This window comes from Perna viridis, chromosome 10, assembly GCF_037379345.1.
Source record: "Perna viridis isolate PV_CMFRI_1.1 ecotype Kerala chromosome 10, ASM3737934v1, whole genome shotgun sequence".
NCBI lineage: Eukaryota > Metazoa > Mollusca > Bivalvia > Mytilida > Mytilidae > Perna > Perna viridis.
This window is the reverse complement of record NC_142454.1, coordinates 22,074,608-22,092,454: the sequence shown is the minus strand read 5'-3', so window position 1 is coordinate 22,092,454 and position 17,847 is coordinate 22,074,608. Positions and strand designations below refer to the sequence as shown.

At 33.1% G+C, this 17,847-nt stretch overlaps 1 protein-coding gene across 2 annotated transcripts; it reads left to right on the top strand.

Moving 5' to 3' along the window:
• The first annotated feature begins 3,479 nt into the window (after positions 1–3,479).
• LOC148604973 (uncharacterized) lies at positions 3,480–15,945 on the top strand. 2 transcript variants are annotated; one of them, XM_088548487.1, is made up of 7 exons: positions 3,480–3,611; positions 5,390–5,655; positions 7,257–7,286; positions 7,879–7,953; positions 8,484–8,696; positions 12,691–12,731; positions 13,916–15,945. In XM_088548487.1, the coding sequence occupies exons 1-7, from the start codon at positions 3,559–3,561 to the stop codon at positions 13,985–13,987; spliced, it is 750 nt and encodes a 249-aa protein (XP_088404613.1). In that variant the 5' UTR covers positions 3,480–3,558; the 3' UTR covers positions 13,988–15,945. The 2 variants fall into 2 exon arrangements, with proteins under 2 accessions (XP_088404613.1, XP_088404614.1); XM_088548488.1 differs by lacking the exon at positions 7,257–7,286.
• The last annotated feature ends 1,902 nt before the right edge of the window (positions 15,946–17,847 follow it).

The window sequence follows — 17,847 nt, the reverse complement described above, 5'->3', positions numbered from 1 at the left end:
GACTCCCCTCCTTTTGTTGGATGTTTAAAAAAAATGTGCAAATCATTCAAATGCGCTAGTTACCGTGCTATTTGTTTTATCGCCAATCTCTGTATTATGTTTTGTGTAGCCCATGTCCGTTTGTGTTCGTACTTTGCTGTTCTTTTGCTTTTAAGCGATACATGCCTGTTTGTATGTGCAGTCTCTATGCTTTGTGTGTCATATGTATGTGATATATATGTTCATTCGGTTAAAATCCATTTTTTGTTTTTTTTTGTTTTTGTTTTTGTTTTGTTTTCGTTTTTTTTTTTGTTTTTGTTTTCGTTTTTGTTTTTTTTTTTTTTTGTCAAGAGAGGCAATCCTACTCCTACAACGTAAGAGGTTGAAATTCCATACCCCAAGGATGGCACCAAGTCAGAAAATAGCTTGTCAGACAACATCTAGCATTGCTGAAGTAAGGCTATCCGAACGAAGTCCTGGGTCAAGCAATCACGTCAATTTTCCAAGTTAAGAGATCTGAGTTTATTGAAAAGAGGGTGAAAAACACCAGTGACCGTGTTCCTTTGTTCTTGACATATCCTCTTAATGTTGCAATCCAGAATATCCTGATCCATGGTTCTGAGAGACGAATATATGTCGTCAGTGTACAACGATTCGTTTCCAATTACTGCCAATAGAAAAGGAAAGGGTCTGAAAGTACACCTGGCACTGTAAGCGACCACGCTGTTCGACGTGCCTTTTTACTTGGATATGTGACGAGGTCGCCAGGCCAGCCAACGTCTTTAAGTTAGAAGATGGTTTCACCTGTACCTCAGAAAATATCGTTTACGCTGTGTTTGCAAACGCTGCAAAATGGTTTACGCGAGCGAGACCTATCGGGAGCTGGGTGATCGTTTTGCAGAATTTAACACAAACAAAGCGTCACCAATGGAAAGGATTGTCCAGTGATCGAACATTTTCGGGTGCAAAACCACAGTGTTAACGATATGCAAGTAACTGGCCTTTTGGAAACATGTTCCGGCGAAAAAAAAAAGGAAAGCTTTAGAACAACGTATCATCAGCTTTCTTTGAACTGCACACACCTTTGGCATGAATGTTAAAACCCGCACTGCACCATAACCTGGTTTTCAATTGCTTTTCGTCAGCTCAATTCCAATTTTATATTTTTCGTCTTGAACTTGACGCATACTTCAAAATGATTATGATCAGTTTTGAAGAGCACCTTGTCTCTGTGGTAGGAATCGTAGATACTCTTCTCCTCAACGCCTTTTGACCCTGACGAAGGCCGTAATGCCAAAAATTTGGGCGCATCGTCTTTATTTTTTTACGTTTTATTTCTATTTTATTTGTATTTAGTTCAATTTTACGTTTTAAACGTGGCTATTGTTCACTTATTCATTACTCTTATTTACTTTTAATTTGAGCCACTTCACAACATATAATAATTTTAAATCTTTTAACATGTTGCTCTATCAACGTAACCACCCCTTCATATTGTCAAGTGAGAAAAATTTTCGTGGCCAGGTCGATCATATATGTCAAGCAGCTTGATCGTGGAAAGAGCAAGTTAAGGACCGTGAACATTTTTTTTTTACTTTTTCGACAATTTTAGGATAGGAAAACTACAACATTTTCAGATAAATCGATGTCTGTCAAAATCATTACCATATAACCCGGATTAAATAGCATAGTGCGAACAGAGTAATAGATCCTGCACTCATATTCAAAACTTCTGACTTATTTTTCTCCAGTTCAGTCTCCTCATTGTTTCAAAATGATTCACCGCGTGAGGTTTCGTGTCTGCCTCTTTTTCGTTTATAAACTTTTTTGTAGGTCGTTATTTTTTTTGTTCTTTATTTTTAAATTGAATTCCTTCTTAAAATCAAAAATGGTTTTATCCCTTTTTTCGTTAACGAACAATCTTAAGCCATTCGCCTTTCCAAGTTCTAGATTTTTATTACTCCAACAATGCTAGAGGTTCTCTGCAAGCTATTTTTTGACTTGGTGCCATCCTAACATCTGACATGGTGTAAGCCACCGCCAATGTGAATTAGCCAAACATGTGTTTTAAACTATTATAAGTTTTTTTGTTTACATAGAAGACGTTTAACCTACCGGAAATCGAGAGATAAAAATCTCAAATATTTGTTAAATACCTAGAAAACATTTGTAACGAAGACAGTTGTCAAAATGACCAACCATTTTGAATTAGGTTACCAATTTTACGGAATACAATACGTTTTTGACAAAACGAAGTTAAAGTTGGTAAAGGCAATTCGTTGGTAAATTTGATATGTTCGTTTCGCAAATTTTAAAATCGGTTATTTTATCAACCGGAATTGCACACTCAAAAAGCTAAAAACCAAATATGAAGCTCATTCTAACTGCTTTTACAAAGGATTTGTAGGATTGCTGGATTTTCTCGTCAGGTAGGTTATTTGTTTTTCTTCAGTTTAGTCGCCTTTTCCTGTGTTATAGTAAAGAAACTGTATAACACGTTTTAAATGGCAAATAGTTCTGCCAATTTCAAAGAACGTCGGAACCAGCGTTATACAAAATGGCGCTCGGAAGTAAGAGGTTGGGAAATGGAAGAACGGAATTCCAACCTCTGACGTTATAGTAGTAGATTTTTATCTGGTCTTGCAGTCTTAGTTTAAACATATTTTATTTCATATTTTATTTTATTTATATAGTACAAAGGTTTTTTACGATCGTTCGAAATATTAATACGCGTTTTGAATATAATCAAACACATAGAATCCCGAGTGGTGACTAGGAGGTCGTTCCACATTTTTACAGTGGACGGCAGAAAATAAATCGAGTAAAATGACGTCCTAGTACGTGACTCGGTTAAGTTATGTGATTGGCGGGTAAAGTGGTCATGGATGTTAGCCCGCGCATTTGGCACCAGGGTACTCAAATACTCGGGGGTATCACCGTTCACCATCCTATACATCATCATAAGTTTATGTTTTTTCCTCCTATCGGAGAGTCTTTCCCATCCGGTTTTGCGATATAGCTCGTCTAGCGATGTTAATTTGGTACCACCTGTAACAAGTCGCATGGCTTCTATTTGGACTCCATCGATCTTGTTAATGAAGTTTTGTAAATCGTTATCCTACACAACGTCTCCATATTCTAAGATCGGTCTGATATATGACATATACATTTTCCTAGGGTAAAACGATCAGGAACCAATCGCACACGTCGAGGGATATTAATCCTATTGTATGTTAATATATATAATCTATCTTTTTGTTCCTCAGCATTTTTAAAATTTGACCACGAGTGGGATAAATGCATGTAACAGGTTATCAGACATGAGCTTGTCCAGTATATTTTAAAAAAAATGGATATTAAAAAACGAACGTTTGTTCAACAGTTCAGTGTCAACTTGTACTATCTTTATTGCCGAAGTTTAACGGAAATTACCGAAAGTTACACACTATGGTTACCTGGATGACATCATCGATATGCGTGAAATTCGAATCGCGCAGATCACACATCCGTCGGCATACACAGACCAGTCCGCATCTCAAAACAAGTTCCAAACTTGAATTTTTTCTTCAACTACTGAAAATGACTACCACAAATGTCTACCAAGGAATGGGGGATAGTAAAAATAGTTCAAGGTGCGAACGCAGTTTCGTTAAAAGTCTACAAGTCAAACGTTAGGAATAAGTATAGAAAATAATATTTTTGTTACAGAACAGAGTATATATTAGAATGTAAAGAAAAACTACGAAAACGCGATCTTAGCTATCTCAGTATGTGAACGAGTTACAGTGGTGCTGGTAATGAATCACGTCAACTGTTGAAGAAATGGGTCATGCATGTATGCCTCATGGGGGTCAGTCAGCCATTTGAAGATTCAGGAAATTTCCTCTTACCCCCACCCTAACATATTTTTTTAGGGTGTCAATTTGTTGTTCAGAGGTGTGTTATAAATATTTGGAATTTCAGTGGTACCCTGCAATACTGATGTGTTTTTCCATTCGAAATTGCTCTTAACTGATCTTCCGTAGCCATTTTTTTCTGTCTACTTGTTGGTTTCGGGTGAGAATGATGTCTCATAAAAACAGACATCAAATCCTTAACCCTGTATGACCCTTACTTCTACAACATACGAGGTTAGAATTCCATTCATACCCCAACTTCTTACTTCCAAGCGCCATATTGCATAACACTCGTTCCGACATTCTATGCAATTGGCAGAATTATAGTAAACTATTACCATTTAAAACGTTTTATACAGTTTCCTTACAATAACATGGGAGAAGGTGACTAAACTGAAGAAAATACAAATGACCTGCCTTATGAGAAAATCCAGCAATCCTGAAAATTCTTTATAAAAGCAGTTAAAATGAACTTCGTATTTGGTTTTTCGCTATTTGAGTGTGTAATTCCGGTTGATAAAATTACTACATTTTGTTTGTTTAAATGAGGTTTTCGAATGGTTCAATAACACATGCATGTGTTTAATTGAAGGAATTGTTACTTGCTGATAGGTAATAAATAATTAAACTATGTCTATTAAATCGAGAAAAATGTTTCAGTCAGTTTGGAAAATATTGACTCCTCGTACCACAAGATCCCATTACAAAACTTTACTTGTCTAAAAAATGCATTCAAAGTAGACATACATGTATGAATGCATATATCTATTCAATTTTTAAATTTGGACTACATCTAAAATTGTAGCATTTGACTAACCCTCTTTTGAAAGGTCACCTCTCTTCACAACTCCCAGCAATGTTGTGATGACTGCTTAATAGAGGATGCACTTGTTTTATTTTAAAATAATTTTGACTTATTTGTAAGATATGATCGTTCACTAAGTTTACTCATTATTGACAATTTTTTAAAGGAATATGAACATGTTCTCTCTCAACCCCTGGATGAGATAAGAAAATCTTGCACAGCTGAAAATAAGAATTATTATGTCTCTTCAGTGAGAAAAAATTACTTGAATATTTAGCAAAATTTGTTCTGTATCACAAGATCTGCATAATGTGGGGTAATGTCATTAAATACTGTTAGTATGATTAGAATTTATACTTTAATGAAATCATTGAATTAAATATGTCAACAGCATGCAGGAAGTGAATCTGGAATTAGGCCAGTAATATCCACAAAATGCATATGAAAAAAATTCTCAAAAATATAGATTTTGCCTGAGTGTTAGAAAGTTTACCATGAAGACTGGGCTCTTTAATTCTATATCAACACATTGTTCATTAGCATGGGAAAGAAAGTTCTTGCTAATAATGAAAAAGTCCCCCATAATCAATATCCGGGTAACTCTCTTTTTTTAATTTGATTTTTAGATTTCAGTAATTCTTGAACACATTGAATATTATGTAAAACTAAATATATTTTTACAAATGTACATGTGGTTTTTTTTTTTTAGAGTTTTAAGACCTCCAGGTGGTGGTTCAAGTGATATATTTGGAACTGGATCTGTAGCACACACCGAAGCCAGGGGCCAGAACCAAGCAAACAAACAACAAAACCAGTCATCCAGTATATTTGGGAGTCCATCTGAAGGCGCTGAAGATCAACCTGGCTACAAGCATATCAAAAGACAACCTCAGCCTTCAAGTCAAACAGCTATATTTGGGGAGGATAAATCACCAACTGTTAATGCAGCCGATTTAAAGAAAAAGGATAAAGAGGGTAAACATTACTTATACTTAAGAATCATGCTTCCTTTTGATAAGCATAGCCAATGAGAACTTATAGGTTTATTTCTGTGTATTGATAAAAGATAAAAGCGTGACTTATTGATATAGGTCTTGTATTACAGGTTTTTTTTTCTGTCTTATACATTGTACAGAGAGTAAGCTTGATAGGACCAAGTAACTCCTGATGCTAAATTTTTTTTAATAGAATGGTACAATGTATCATGATGTCATATAAAAACTAATCTTTGTTGGACGATTAAGCTCTTGGACCAAAACGTAATCCTTCTATTCTGTTGTGTATTTTTGTACATGTATGCATTTTCATTGCATGTACTCTTCATTATTATGACATAGATATTATTAGAACATTATATATTTACAATTAGATTGTACATGATTGCAGTTTTTACTCATGTTCAAAATTACATTTTGTTTCATTTTATTCAGTCATTAATTGCTAGGCAAGGAAATCCATGTACAGAGAATATCTGAAATCATAAGTCTTGTCATTAACTTGATAGGCTTAAATGACAATACTTGTATATGTACATGTTGTGCTCACATCATAGACTTTCTCACTCTTTAATGTTAAAATTATGTGTATTCATTTGTTGCAGAAAAAAAGTTTTACATGTATATTTGTATTTTCAGTATATTTATTAATGTACACACCTATAAGGATTTTTTTCACAGTGAACACCCTTCTGCATGTATTTATTTTTATCACAATGACACAATGAAATAAGAAGCTAGTGCCCATACAATGTAAGATGATGATTCAGCTATGCACTAAAATCAACCAATTTTATAACAACACAAAAATTTTGTGCATATTACTCAATTGTGAATTTACTCATTTCATAGAAAATCAGAAATCTGCAATTGAAAGTATACACGATAAACATTTTTAACAGTAAATTTTGAATGAAAAAGGTGGAATTCTGTTTTAAAACAGAAGAATAATCAAGTCTGTTTGCTGTACTACATATATTGAAAAAGTCATCCTTGACCTTGAGAAACTGGAAATCATCATGATTATTAAAAAAGTGTAGCTGAATGATAACTAATATCTAACTTGTTGCACATAGTTTCATGGTTTTTTTTTTATATCAATTAGGTTTTGTAAAACTTTAAAAAAAAATTCTCTAATTAAACACATTGATAACCAGTCAATTTATTAAATTTTGCAGGCAATGGACTCTCAGAGACTAACAACGATCATGCTGACAACTATCAAATTCTTGTTTCTACTTTAATCAATACTTGCATGCTTGGCAATTTGTTATTTAATCATAGGGCTCCACTTATCATCCGTAACCTCTTTGTGATTATCATTTCCATGGCATGTGAAAGGAATAAACAAAATATACCGCTGCTACCATAAATGTAGCTTTGAAAGCATTTGTTGCTCAACATGCAAATTTCTGATAACTGACTCCCTGATGAATGTATGGTCAATGTTCATGATATTTGCAGTCTTCAACTTAGTAATTTTAGTCAAATGTAGTGTCATAATTAGATACAAGTTTTACTAAAGTGACCTCCCTTAGTCGTATTATTTTATTTGCAGTAATGACTATTCTTTCATTACAGGCGATAAACATCATGAGACAAAGAGCAAAAGTAAGACTGACTTTGAAGACATTTTTTATGTAGATTAAGTACACGAAAACCAAGAATATTAAAAGGAAGTTTGTTCACATTTTCTATTTTGATGCACCCGTTCTTAAATGGATTATTCAAAAATTTTTAGTATGTTTGAAAAACTTAAAAATTCCATTCACATGATCATTTATTTCCATATTCTTAGAATGACACTTACATGAAGGAAAAAGCTATTTCATATACATGTACTTCTGACTGAATAGAGCAGAGCTTGCCACATGTGTTATGTGTATTGACACATTTTCTTGTTTTTATACAGCCTTCATACTATGGCTGGCCTGTACTATAGTCCCATGCTTATACAAAAGGCATAGTACATGTATTACTACAATTAAATATAGTTTCCATCCTGTCTAATCTTTAACTGTTGGTTGCATGAATGTAAATGGGAAATTAGTTAATATTATTTCAGCATGCTTTATTCAGTAGATGTGGTTAACTGGTTATTTAATGAAATGCTCTTGTTTGCATTGCATGCCTTTAATAACTAAAAGTGGGAGCATGGAGATTTGCTATAGCATGACCATACATCTGACTTGATACTTATTAGGTGAGGAATTCCCAGCTTATGATAGATCTGTTTACATGGCCCAGATGACCCCTCAGAGAAGAAATATCCAACAAGGTATTTATGTACTGCCCTTCCCATGTGTGCTTGAGTTCAAAAAAAATAATTTGATGTTTGTTTTTTTATCAAAACCAAAAGTGGGCGATGCACAATGTTTCGTCGTGAAAATTATGAAGTGAAAGCTCTGTCTAAATGAAGATTTTTTGTAGTGAAATCCCTGTTTGATAGAGGCTAGGGTGATTTTGAAAGAAGGAAATACATGTGGTTGTACATTTGTAGGTGGTTTTCTGTGGGTGGTATGATATGGTCATTTTTGTTTAAATTTATATTCAGCTAACATGATTACAACTGTGGGATGTATTCATATGATGTATTCAGTAATCAGTCATACATGGATATTGATGTCTTGGATAGGAAACAATTATGGAACACATGTTCATAGTTTATTTTCAACAGCTATACTATAAATTTAAAAGATTTGTATATGTACTTGTACAAAATCTAGCTTGAGAAATCCATAGCTGACTGATGAAATGTTTTAAAGGACGTTTAGCAATGTACAGTAAACTAAACCTTATGTATTATAGTTTCAACTTACAACCCCATCACTAATGAATCGTATGCTGGATATGAAGATCCGAGTCAACAACAACAAACCACTAAGAGACCGGGTCAGGATTCTAATGCTAATAGAGTATCCAACTATAACGTTATTACAAACCAGATGTATGAAAATGGTGTTGAGCCTTCACCTCTCAAACCAGGCAAAAGAGCATTACGTAATTCGTCCACCGAGGAAGGTGTGCTTTTTCAGTTTTGTTTGTGTTTGATATTGCAAGTTGACGTTTGTGTAGTTTGTGCTAGAATCACATTAGTTGTTAACTCTTTGCTCTACAATACCTTCTTGCCGTTTAGAGAACCTTTTTTTTAACTGAAAGCTCCTATACTAAATATATGATAAAGGGAAAGTGATGGTTGTGTTCTATGCTGTTTGCTGTTGTAGTGATGAGTTGGGAATGACATTCACCGTTTGGGAACTGGATATCACTTCTATTTATTAAGCAAGTTTGAAAGTAAAATTTTTAATCAGGAGTCTTCTGCTTTAATCACATGAAGTTTTTGCTTTTGCTAGATTTTTTTATTCCAGAGGAATGCTGAAATATACTAGACATGCTGAAGGTTCTAAAATTACCATATTCATGGATGTTTTTTTTACTAAAATTGAAATACCATTGAAAAACCAACTACTGATATATTCCAAATGATCAACATTTGATTTGATTATATTTTTTTTTATGTTCACACTAACTTTAAGTGACTTGCATAAATTTTAAAGCTTTCATTTTCATTGACCCGACAATTAATGATTTTGTAGAGCTCTGAATTAATAGTACTTAAAACCTAATACTAGTTAATATATCACATTTCATAATGGCTGTTGTAACCCTAGAACCATTTGTAATACCCATGTGTATTTTACATGTATGACACATATACATCTATTCTCTGTGTACCTATCTTCTGTTTACATTTTAATACCTTGCTCAACAAACCTGGAGTAAATAGTGATCCTGATTTCAATTCATCAATTCATGTGATTGTCTGTTCGGGCCAAATTGGCCACTGATTTCCAGTCTTTACTGCCAACTCATTTAAATCAACATGTGCCAGTGTTTTCAAACTTTAAATTATACAGTGCTTTACCTTATTGCATTCTCAAAAGGATCTACACTTTGTTTGGCTCAGTCGGCTAAGCAGGTTGCTTAAAGTTGTATGGACAATGAAAAGTTCCTAATCAAGGTTTAAAGCAAACTTATTTGTGTAAGAAACCACCAATGTGAAGGTTATACTTTTTTTCTGCTTGATCAAATGATATACTAGTACATGTATATGGCCATCAGATTAATATTCTCTAGTGAGCAATTTGGGATCTTTAGATTAAGTTACTTCTACCTTAACTGTACCCCAGTTATGACCCTCTCCATGCATGATTCTTGGTAAAAATGCTTGTTTTATCTCATATGATTTGCATGTGTTTAATTTGAGATTTATTTTTATCTTGATCTCTCTTGTTTTGAAATGGTTATTGACCTAAAACAAAACTATATAAAATGAACTATATGTATAGCTGACATACTTCAGACAAAACAGTTAAAATTGTTGAAAACAAACCAGTTTCTTCTAAAAGAATTTGAAGTCTTAATAAGATACATGTAGGGCATTTTCAAATGAAAACCTCATATTTTCTTCATTTGGGTAGCTAATTTTACAATTAAACCTTAAATGAATTTACAAGTTTGCTGGTCAATAAAGTTATAAAAATCTATATTTACAAAAAAAGTTGTTACAACTGAAAGAGTCATTAAAAAGAGGACTGGTGGGTCTCTTGTTTTTTAGGCTACCTGGCACTCTGCAACCCATATATTGGTCATTAAATACTGTAGAATGGGGTTAACCTAACCAGACACACATGCAAGAAATAATTTAGTTTTAGTAGCACTCCAGCTAAGAATCATGCAAAATGTGATTCATGAGTGAAAAGCCTACATGTTTTTGTTTTTGATATTTTGTTTGAATTGACAGAAATTAACATTGGATTTTTCATATAACCCGTGTTCTTAGGAGATAACAATTATACAGAATGCTCTGTAGGTTTCAAAATTAAGGGAGACAACTCTGTAAATGACACTCAAATACAATAGAATCAATTTGATTTTCAGTGTTGATTATCTTCAAATAGCTGATGGATTGGAATGAATAATTACACATTTCATGATATAAACCCATAAAACAACTTCATTACAAAAACTATAATGTGTAGCATTTTTTAGGGTGTATCACATTTTTATACACTTGTCGAAGATGGAACGTATTATGGTATACCATTGTCCATCCATCGTCCACACTTTGGACAATAACTCAAAAATGCTTTCACCAACTTAAATGAAACTTTGGTGAATTGGACATATCTATTGACATAAGCTCCCTTTCAATTTTTATAAATTTCAGATTTTTCGTTTCCGTGTTATGAATTTTTTTCCTTAAAAAGAGGGGACTTTCAAGTTTTTGGACAATAACTTAAAAACACTTTCACCAACTTTTATGAAACTTCAGTGAATTATTCATATCTATTAAAGTAAGCTCCCTTCCAATTTGTATAAATGGCAAATTTTACGTTTTCATGTTATGAAGTTTTACTCTTTAAAAAAGGCCACAAACGGCCAAGGAAATTTTATTTGTTGAAAAATCATTTAAAACAGACCATTTATTATGATGATTGACTAATTAGTATAAAAGGTACTTTGTAACCTTGTCAGATAAAATGTGTTTTAAACAAGATAGAAATGTATGGATGAAAAATCAAGACAACAAACTTAGTTATAGTTGAGGTAGCCTTGATAGTGTCAAATTTTTTGTGCATTTTTTATTTACTTTTTTTGGGGGGTGGTATTCAAAGTATTTCTAGTCAATCATGTAAATTCATTAAAAGCATAACGACAAGTTAAATAGGCATTGTGCATATCATGCACTTAAAGCACAGCTGTTTATTCAGATTTTGCATGATTCTTACAAAGACTACTAGATAATGAAATTTTGGAATGTAGTGCATTTTCCAGTTTACCAGAATTTGGATTTTCTCTTGTAATACATATGTATGTTTAACAGAAAAGCATCAGAAATGAGGTTGCTAAGCAGGCAAGATCTGTTAAGTCATTGACTTGACTGTCGTGAAATGAGATTCTTGCAATACAGCGGGAAAGTGCTTATTTCAACCCCTTGTAGCGGTGATGTGAAATACATTTTGTAGTCCCTCTGCGAAAGCTACCATTTTGAATTTAATATAACTAATGCACTGCTTTACTTTTGAATTTAAAGCATGTACTAACAGCTGACAAGTTATTTTGTTCACTGCCTAGCTTGACACATTGTTGAGGTATTAATTTGTCCTGTTGTGATATTTTTTTTCATCATTATAAATACTGATTTTTTTCCACAGGTTAAATAGGATTGAGAGTGACCAGAAATATTAATACTAGTGTTACTTGTAGGTATTGGAAAAGAAAAAAAAATATTTTGGAACTTCATCAAAAAAGTTCAAGAACAGAAACAGTTAATGACTTAACATCTTTCAGTAATAGTCTTTCAAATTTAGGTTATTTTTATAGGACCTTTAAAATGTCTGTTTTCAAACATACATGTACTTTAAAAAGGTTACTGTTAGAGAGTATGACTGTGTTGAAAGACAGTTTAGTGAGTTCCATATTTATTAAAATGAAACAGGACACTTTATACCGTGCATCAATTCTTGTACATTTCTGCATGGTAGTTACATTTAGAGCAAGTGTATTTAAAATAATTTAAAATTCCTACAAAATGATTTAAGGCACCAACTATTTCATAATCAAAATATGCAGACTATTTATTTTACATACTGGTGTATATATATATAAAATCAAAATATTTCTTTTGGGAAAAAAATCCAGGCTCCTGGTAATACAATAGTTGGTGTCCTGAGACAGCTGATCAAAGTTTCGTTAGAAAATAATAATTTTTTTTTTTTTTCATTCCTTAGTTTTAACTTGCAACTTCCAGGACTTGAAACATTATTGAAGTAATTCTTATTTTGTCAGTCTTAATATGAGTGTTGAAAGTTTATCATGTGAGCAACACTTACCATGTATGATGTACAGGTTAGTTCTCTGAAAGAAACAAAAACATTAACATTCTTTGCAAACTGCAGCTGTAAAACTTTCATATTCCAGTCCATTACACATGAGTTTTTTATTCTTCCAGGTACCTATAATCCTATAACAGGAGAGCTAATTGGATCTAAGGTATGTACATGTATATAGAGGTTAAAAATTTGCAAGGATCTACTTGTCAAATGTCTATAGGTTCTGATGTGGGTCAGCTGTAACAAGAAAATAGTTAATTGAATATATACCAGTACATAGGCATATCCACAGGAAGGGGGCAGGTCCTCCATTTACATGTATGTTCACAAATTTTGGTTGATTATAAATTATATAGAAAAATGGAGCAGGTCCATCTAAAGCGAGTATGCAAGGAGTTACATCAACAACATGGCTATTATTTGAGTACAGATATCTAGCTGTGTCCCTCATAGGCAAAGCCTAAAATCATAATACTGTTGTATTAATAAATTACAAGATGCCATACCTCAAAATGAGTATATTGTATCAAATGAAAAAAAAAACTTTCAAGTGGCCTCTTCATAAATATAGGCCCCTATTGGCCCAACTTCTTTTCAAAGTACTCTCATATTGATCCAGGTCCGGGTGTTAAAAGAATAGGCCTGCAGCAGCGCTAAGCTTGTCGTAAAAGGTGACTAAATAGTGCTCAGAATCCTAGCCAGGGGCTAGGGAGCTCTGCCCACAGAGCAACTGGGTTGTGTGCCTCAGGTGGTGGAATGGGGTACCCCTGGCGTGTTACATGCTGGGGTTGTCAGGCTATAATATGGAAAACCTGACCGCAAACCATAGTGGTGCACCGTGTTGGGAAAGATGCCACGTTCCTCGCACGTTAAAGAACCCTACTGTGGTATTCTCCCGGAGTAGGAACCATAGGGTTCCGCCACAGAAAGCTAAATTGCCCGACCCTACCGACCTCTCCCTATTTCCAGTGGCAATCACAATTTGTCGACCCCATTGTCCTTGTGTCCCATCCCTTTTTCATTTGATAATTTCCTGTTCATTTTGTCATCAATTTCATGTTCATCGTCTGAATATAGCTGAAATATTGCTGCTCGGACGTTAAACCCCAACAAACAAACAAACAAACATATTGATCCACCTGAAAGTAGCCAACTAAATACTAATATCTTTCTAGTTTTGATTGCTTTCAACTGTAGAAGTTCCTAATCAAGTTGTGAAACGAGGTAGACTCTTATAGGCCCTATAGGGAATTTGATAATTACCTTTATATCATCTTAATATTACAATAAAGTCTATATATCATTTTGATACATAGTTAATATTTTAATTTTTTGTTGTTTTAGACACAAGACCCACAGAGAAATTCTTCAAGAGTATTGAACCCACCTGGAGGTAAATCTGCTGGTCTGTGGTAAACTGCGTACTTGTCAGAACTGAAGGAATCTCATCACCAGCATCAAAGCACATGCTCAAATTGTACATGTATTCCAAACTTGAGAATGTTTCGGTTGGAGACTTCAGTTGACATTTAATGTTGAAGAAAATGAAATATTGTTTCTTTCTCACGCTTAAAAAAATCTGACATTGATATCTGAGAATCCGAGACCTGTTGAAAACTTCCTAAATCTATGTAAACTGTAAATTTTTTACTTGGTGATTGTAAATATTATGAAATGCATTTTTGGTCAATTGCTTTCTCTTTTAGTAAAAATTATTATTTTTTGTGATAAAATTAATAAAGATACTAGGTATAGTTCGGACAAAATGGATATTGTCTACTTAAAATACATGTATTGAAATTTTGTTTGGAAAGACTGTAGTCTTTGCCAAACCCAAATTCAAAATAGTCACACAGTTGTGCTATATGTCCACTCACATGCAGCATGAACCTGACATTCCAAAATTCACAAATAAATTCTAGCCATTGTTTTATTAACATGGTGAAGCGGGTAACTATTGGTGAAATTCTCAGATACTGAAGTCATTTTTGAAATGTTGTAAAAAAAAAAGATGTGATATAATTTATAATATGCAGTTACCAATTCCTATTTTTATACTGTATTTGTATTATGATTTGTTAGATGTCATTTGGGAGCAAGGTTTATTTATCTAACCCTATGTCAATCTAAGTGCTGAACGATTTTTAGTTAACTTTGTTTAATTTGTATTTTTACCATGTTTATGTGAAAAGTAATTGTTTGCAGCTGAGATATCAAGAAGTTGATCTGATTTTTTTGAAGTTTTTTTATTTGATACTTTTTTTTCTTCTATGGTCAGTTTTCATGTTAATTTCGTCTAGTTCGTTTTTTTTCTTAATTTTATATGGTAATCCCACAATTGTAATGTTGTTTCATTATTTCCTTGTCCAACACTTATAAAAGAGTTGCCTAAATTTTGTATGTTTCAGCATTGTGCTTATTTTGTGCTAAAAATGTTGTATATATTTTTTTCAAACAGTACTTAAAGTGTACTATAGCACTTAATATAGCAATATTATACTTTGCCGTAAACTTTAGGTGCAATATGAAATTTTAGTATCAACATTTAGACTCTTTCACTTATACTTGAAAAGGTAATCTCAAATTATCACAATTATCATTGTCATTAGTAACAAATTCATACTAGCCAAATATGTAGCTAATTTATTAACTAGTTCAAAAAATATGTTGTGTGACTAGTCACAGATGGAGATATTTTATTATCTTCGGAAGCCCTCAAACAAGGACTGAAAGGATTTTGATATGCCACTGAGTGTTGGTGTTAATTTTTTTGCACCATGCTAGGATGACAGCTTGATCTTTTTTTTTCTTTTTTTCATTGGTGACTTATGTGGTTCATTCAGACTCTGAAGATGCTTAGTTCAGTTTATTTATGGCCTAGACAAAGAAATGCTTTCAAAGTGCTTTTGATATTTGAAAATATATTAATTATATATTTAATTGGAAAGCGTAGTTTATACAGTAGGATTGAGAATTATTAACTCTGTGGTTTTGAAGAAGTTATCTATTATTGAACAATACAATAGAGTGTGATGCAGCTGTACTGTGTGTTGAGGATTATTCCACTCAATGAATTGACTTGATAAAATAGAGAGATCTCCTTACTAAGTAGTATGCACAATATTTTGAATCAGGTTTACAATATTGTTTTATGTAAACATTAAAATGATCTGAATTAAAGTTGATGCAATGTATCTGAATTGTATGTGAAGTTAAATCGTTAACAGATAAATACCTTCAATTACGTTAACATTTTGTTAATTACACTAAAATTGGACCAGTGCTTATGTTAATGTTTTATTATTTATATTTTTCTGTAACAATATTGTTTGCATCAACATGACAAAATTACCAATAAACTCTAAACACATTTATTTTTTTTCTTTGTCCAATACTCTTTTGAAAAATCTCATTTAAACATTTTTTTTTCTTTTTACCTACATTACTAATTGTGAAATGCTTGACTCTCTCAGTCTGTTCTATAGGCATTGGGTTACCTACTTTTGATTAATCTGCAACTCAAAACAATGGGACAAATTCTGTTCAATCTTTCTGCAGTGTTTATATTCATATTGAAGATGTGCACTTACAATTATGAAAAATTTGATAAATTTCTTACATTTTTAGCATGTTGAATTTACTCCCAAAATGGTATTAATTCTATGTGGATCCTGAAAAATTCAAAATATCTTTTGGAGACAATCAGTTCAAGAATTATCCGAATATAATAGCATTAAAACCTATGATTTTTCAACATATTCAGTTAATATTCCGACTAAAAAAAGCATTATACTTTGGGTTTTTTTTTCAAAAAAAGATGGTACATCTTGATACAAATATATAGTTCTTGATGGAGATTCCTCATACTTTGTAAGAAACAATCCAAATACACAGAAGGAGATGTTTACAAAATGCCGGAATTTTTAATCAACAGTATATTTGTCCAGTGTGGTGGACAAGTTTTTCAACAAACGGCCGGCACTCCAATGGGCACTTTGTTTTCCTTCACTTGCTGACCTATTCCTTCACTCTTACGAGGCTGACTTTATAGCTGATCTGATTCGGAAGAAAAAATACCGTTTAGCTAGATCCTTTAATCTCAGTTTCCGCTATATAGATGACGTATTATCTTGAAACAATCCTAATTTCGGGGATTTGATACACCGCATCTACCCCAAAGAACTTGAGGTAAAGGACACTTTAGACACCATGAAGTCAGCCTCATATCTTGACCTACACTTAGAAATCGATGGTAAAGGAAAACTATTGAACAAAATTTACGACGAACGTGATGACTTTTCATTCAGAATTGTCAAATTTCCTTTCATCTGTGGCAACATCCCTTCAGCACCTGCATATGGAGTGTTCATATCACAACTCATACGTTATGCCAGAGCTTGCCGAAACTACGCAGACTTTTTGTAGAATTCTAACAAATAGGCTTCTGGAATAGTGTTATGTTGCTGCAAGATTGAAGTCATGACTACAGAAGTTTTATTGTCGTTACGAACGTGTGGACCGTTATGGTATATCCATCAGAGCCATGAAAACTGATTTGTTCAACGTGTCATAGTTTTCCTTTCCTCTTTCGTCTACCCCGGAATTACTTTTATGAGCAGCTCGGCGGGTGTTTCTAGAAAAGCAGAAGACGCTTACCCTGCCGGTGCACCTGGTCCATGCTCCCAATTTTTAGTGGAGTCAGAGTTGTTCGTTTACTTTTTTACTTTGTATGTATGGTTTTAGTTACTTCATGTTCTTTGTTGTGTATGCCTGTTCTCCATGTCTGGTCTTTGTCCCTGGATTAAATTCTTTTGATTACCGCTATAACCTTAGTTCCCTTGATTATTCTTAGCCATTATTCATTACCTTTTTTTAATTTTATGTTGTGGAGGGTACATACTTTTGTATTCTGCAACTCAACAATATTTGACCAATATTGTTCAATCATTGCTCTGAGTTTATGTACACAATACAACTGTACACATTCTATTATGGACAGATGTTTAATATAAATATCTATCTATCAAACATTGCCATTTGCTATCATAAGCATATTATGTGACAAATATATGAAGGTCCAGAATTTAATGAATAAGAATGAAAATACTGTATGTAGCTCAGATTATAAGCCATTGGGACACTTATAAAAGCTTTATTAAGACATTTATTATACCACCCGCAAACAAAATTTGGGGGGTGTATACTGTCCGTTCGGCTGTCCACATTTCTGGAAGTCAACTTCTAAACTTACAGAGTGATTTTGATAAAACTTTATA

What these genes read in the sequence shown, in the direction of transcription:
- LOC148604973 (XM_088548487.1), top strand. Translation starts at nt 3,559, where the DNA reads ATGACTACCACAAATGTCTACCAAGGAATGGGGGATAGTAAAAATAGT. An exon ending in TCATGAGACAAAGAGCAAAA is followed by an intron (nt 7,287 to 7,878) that starts GTAAGACTGACT and finishes GATACTTATTAG; the next exon opens with GTGAGGAATTCCCAGCTTAT. An exon ending in GAGAAGAAATATCCAACAAG is followed by an intron (nt 7,954 to 8,483) that starts GTATTTATGTAC and finishes TATGTATTATAG; the next exon opens with TTTCAACTTACAACCCCATC.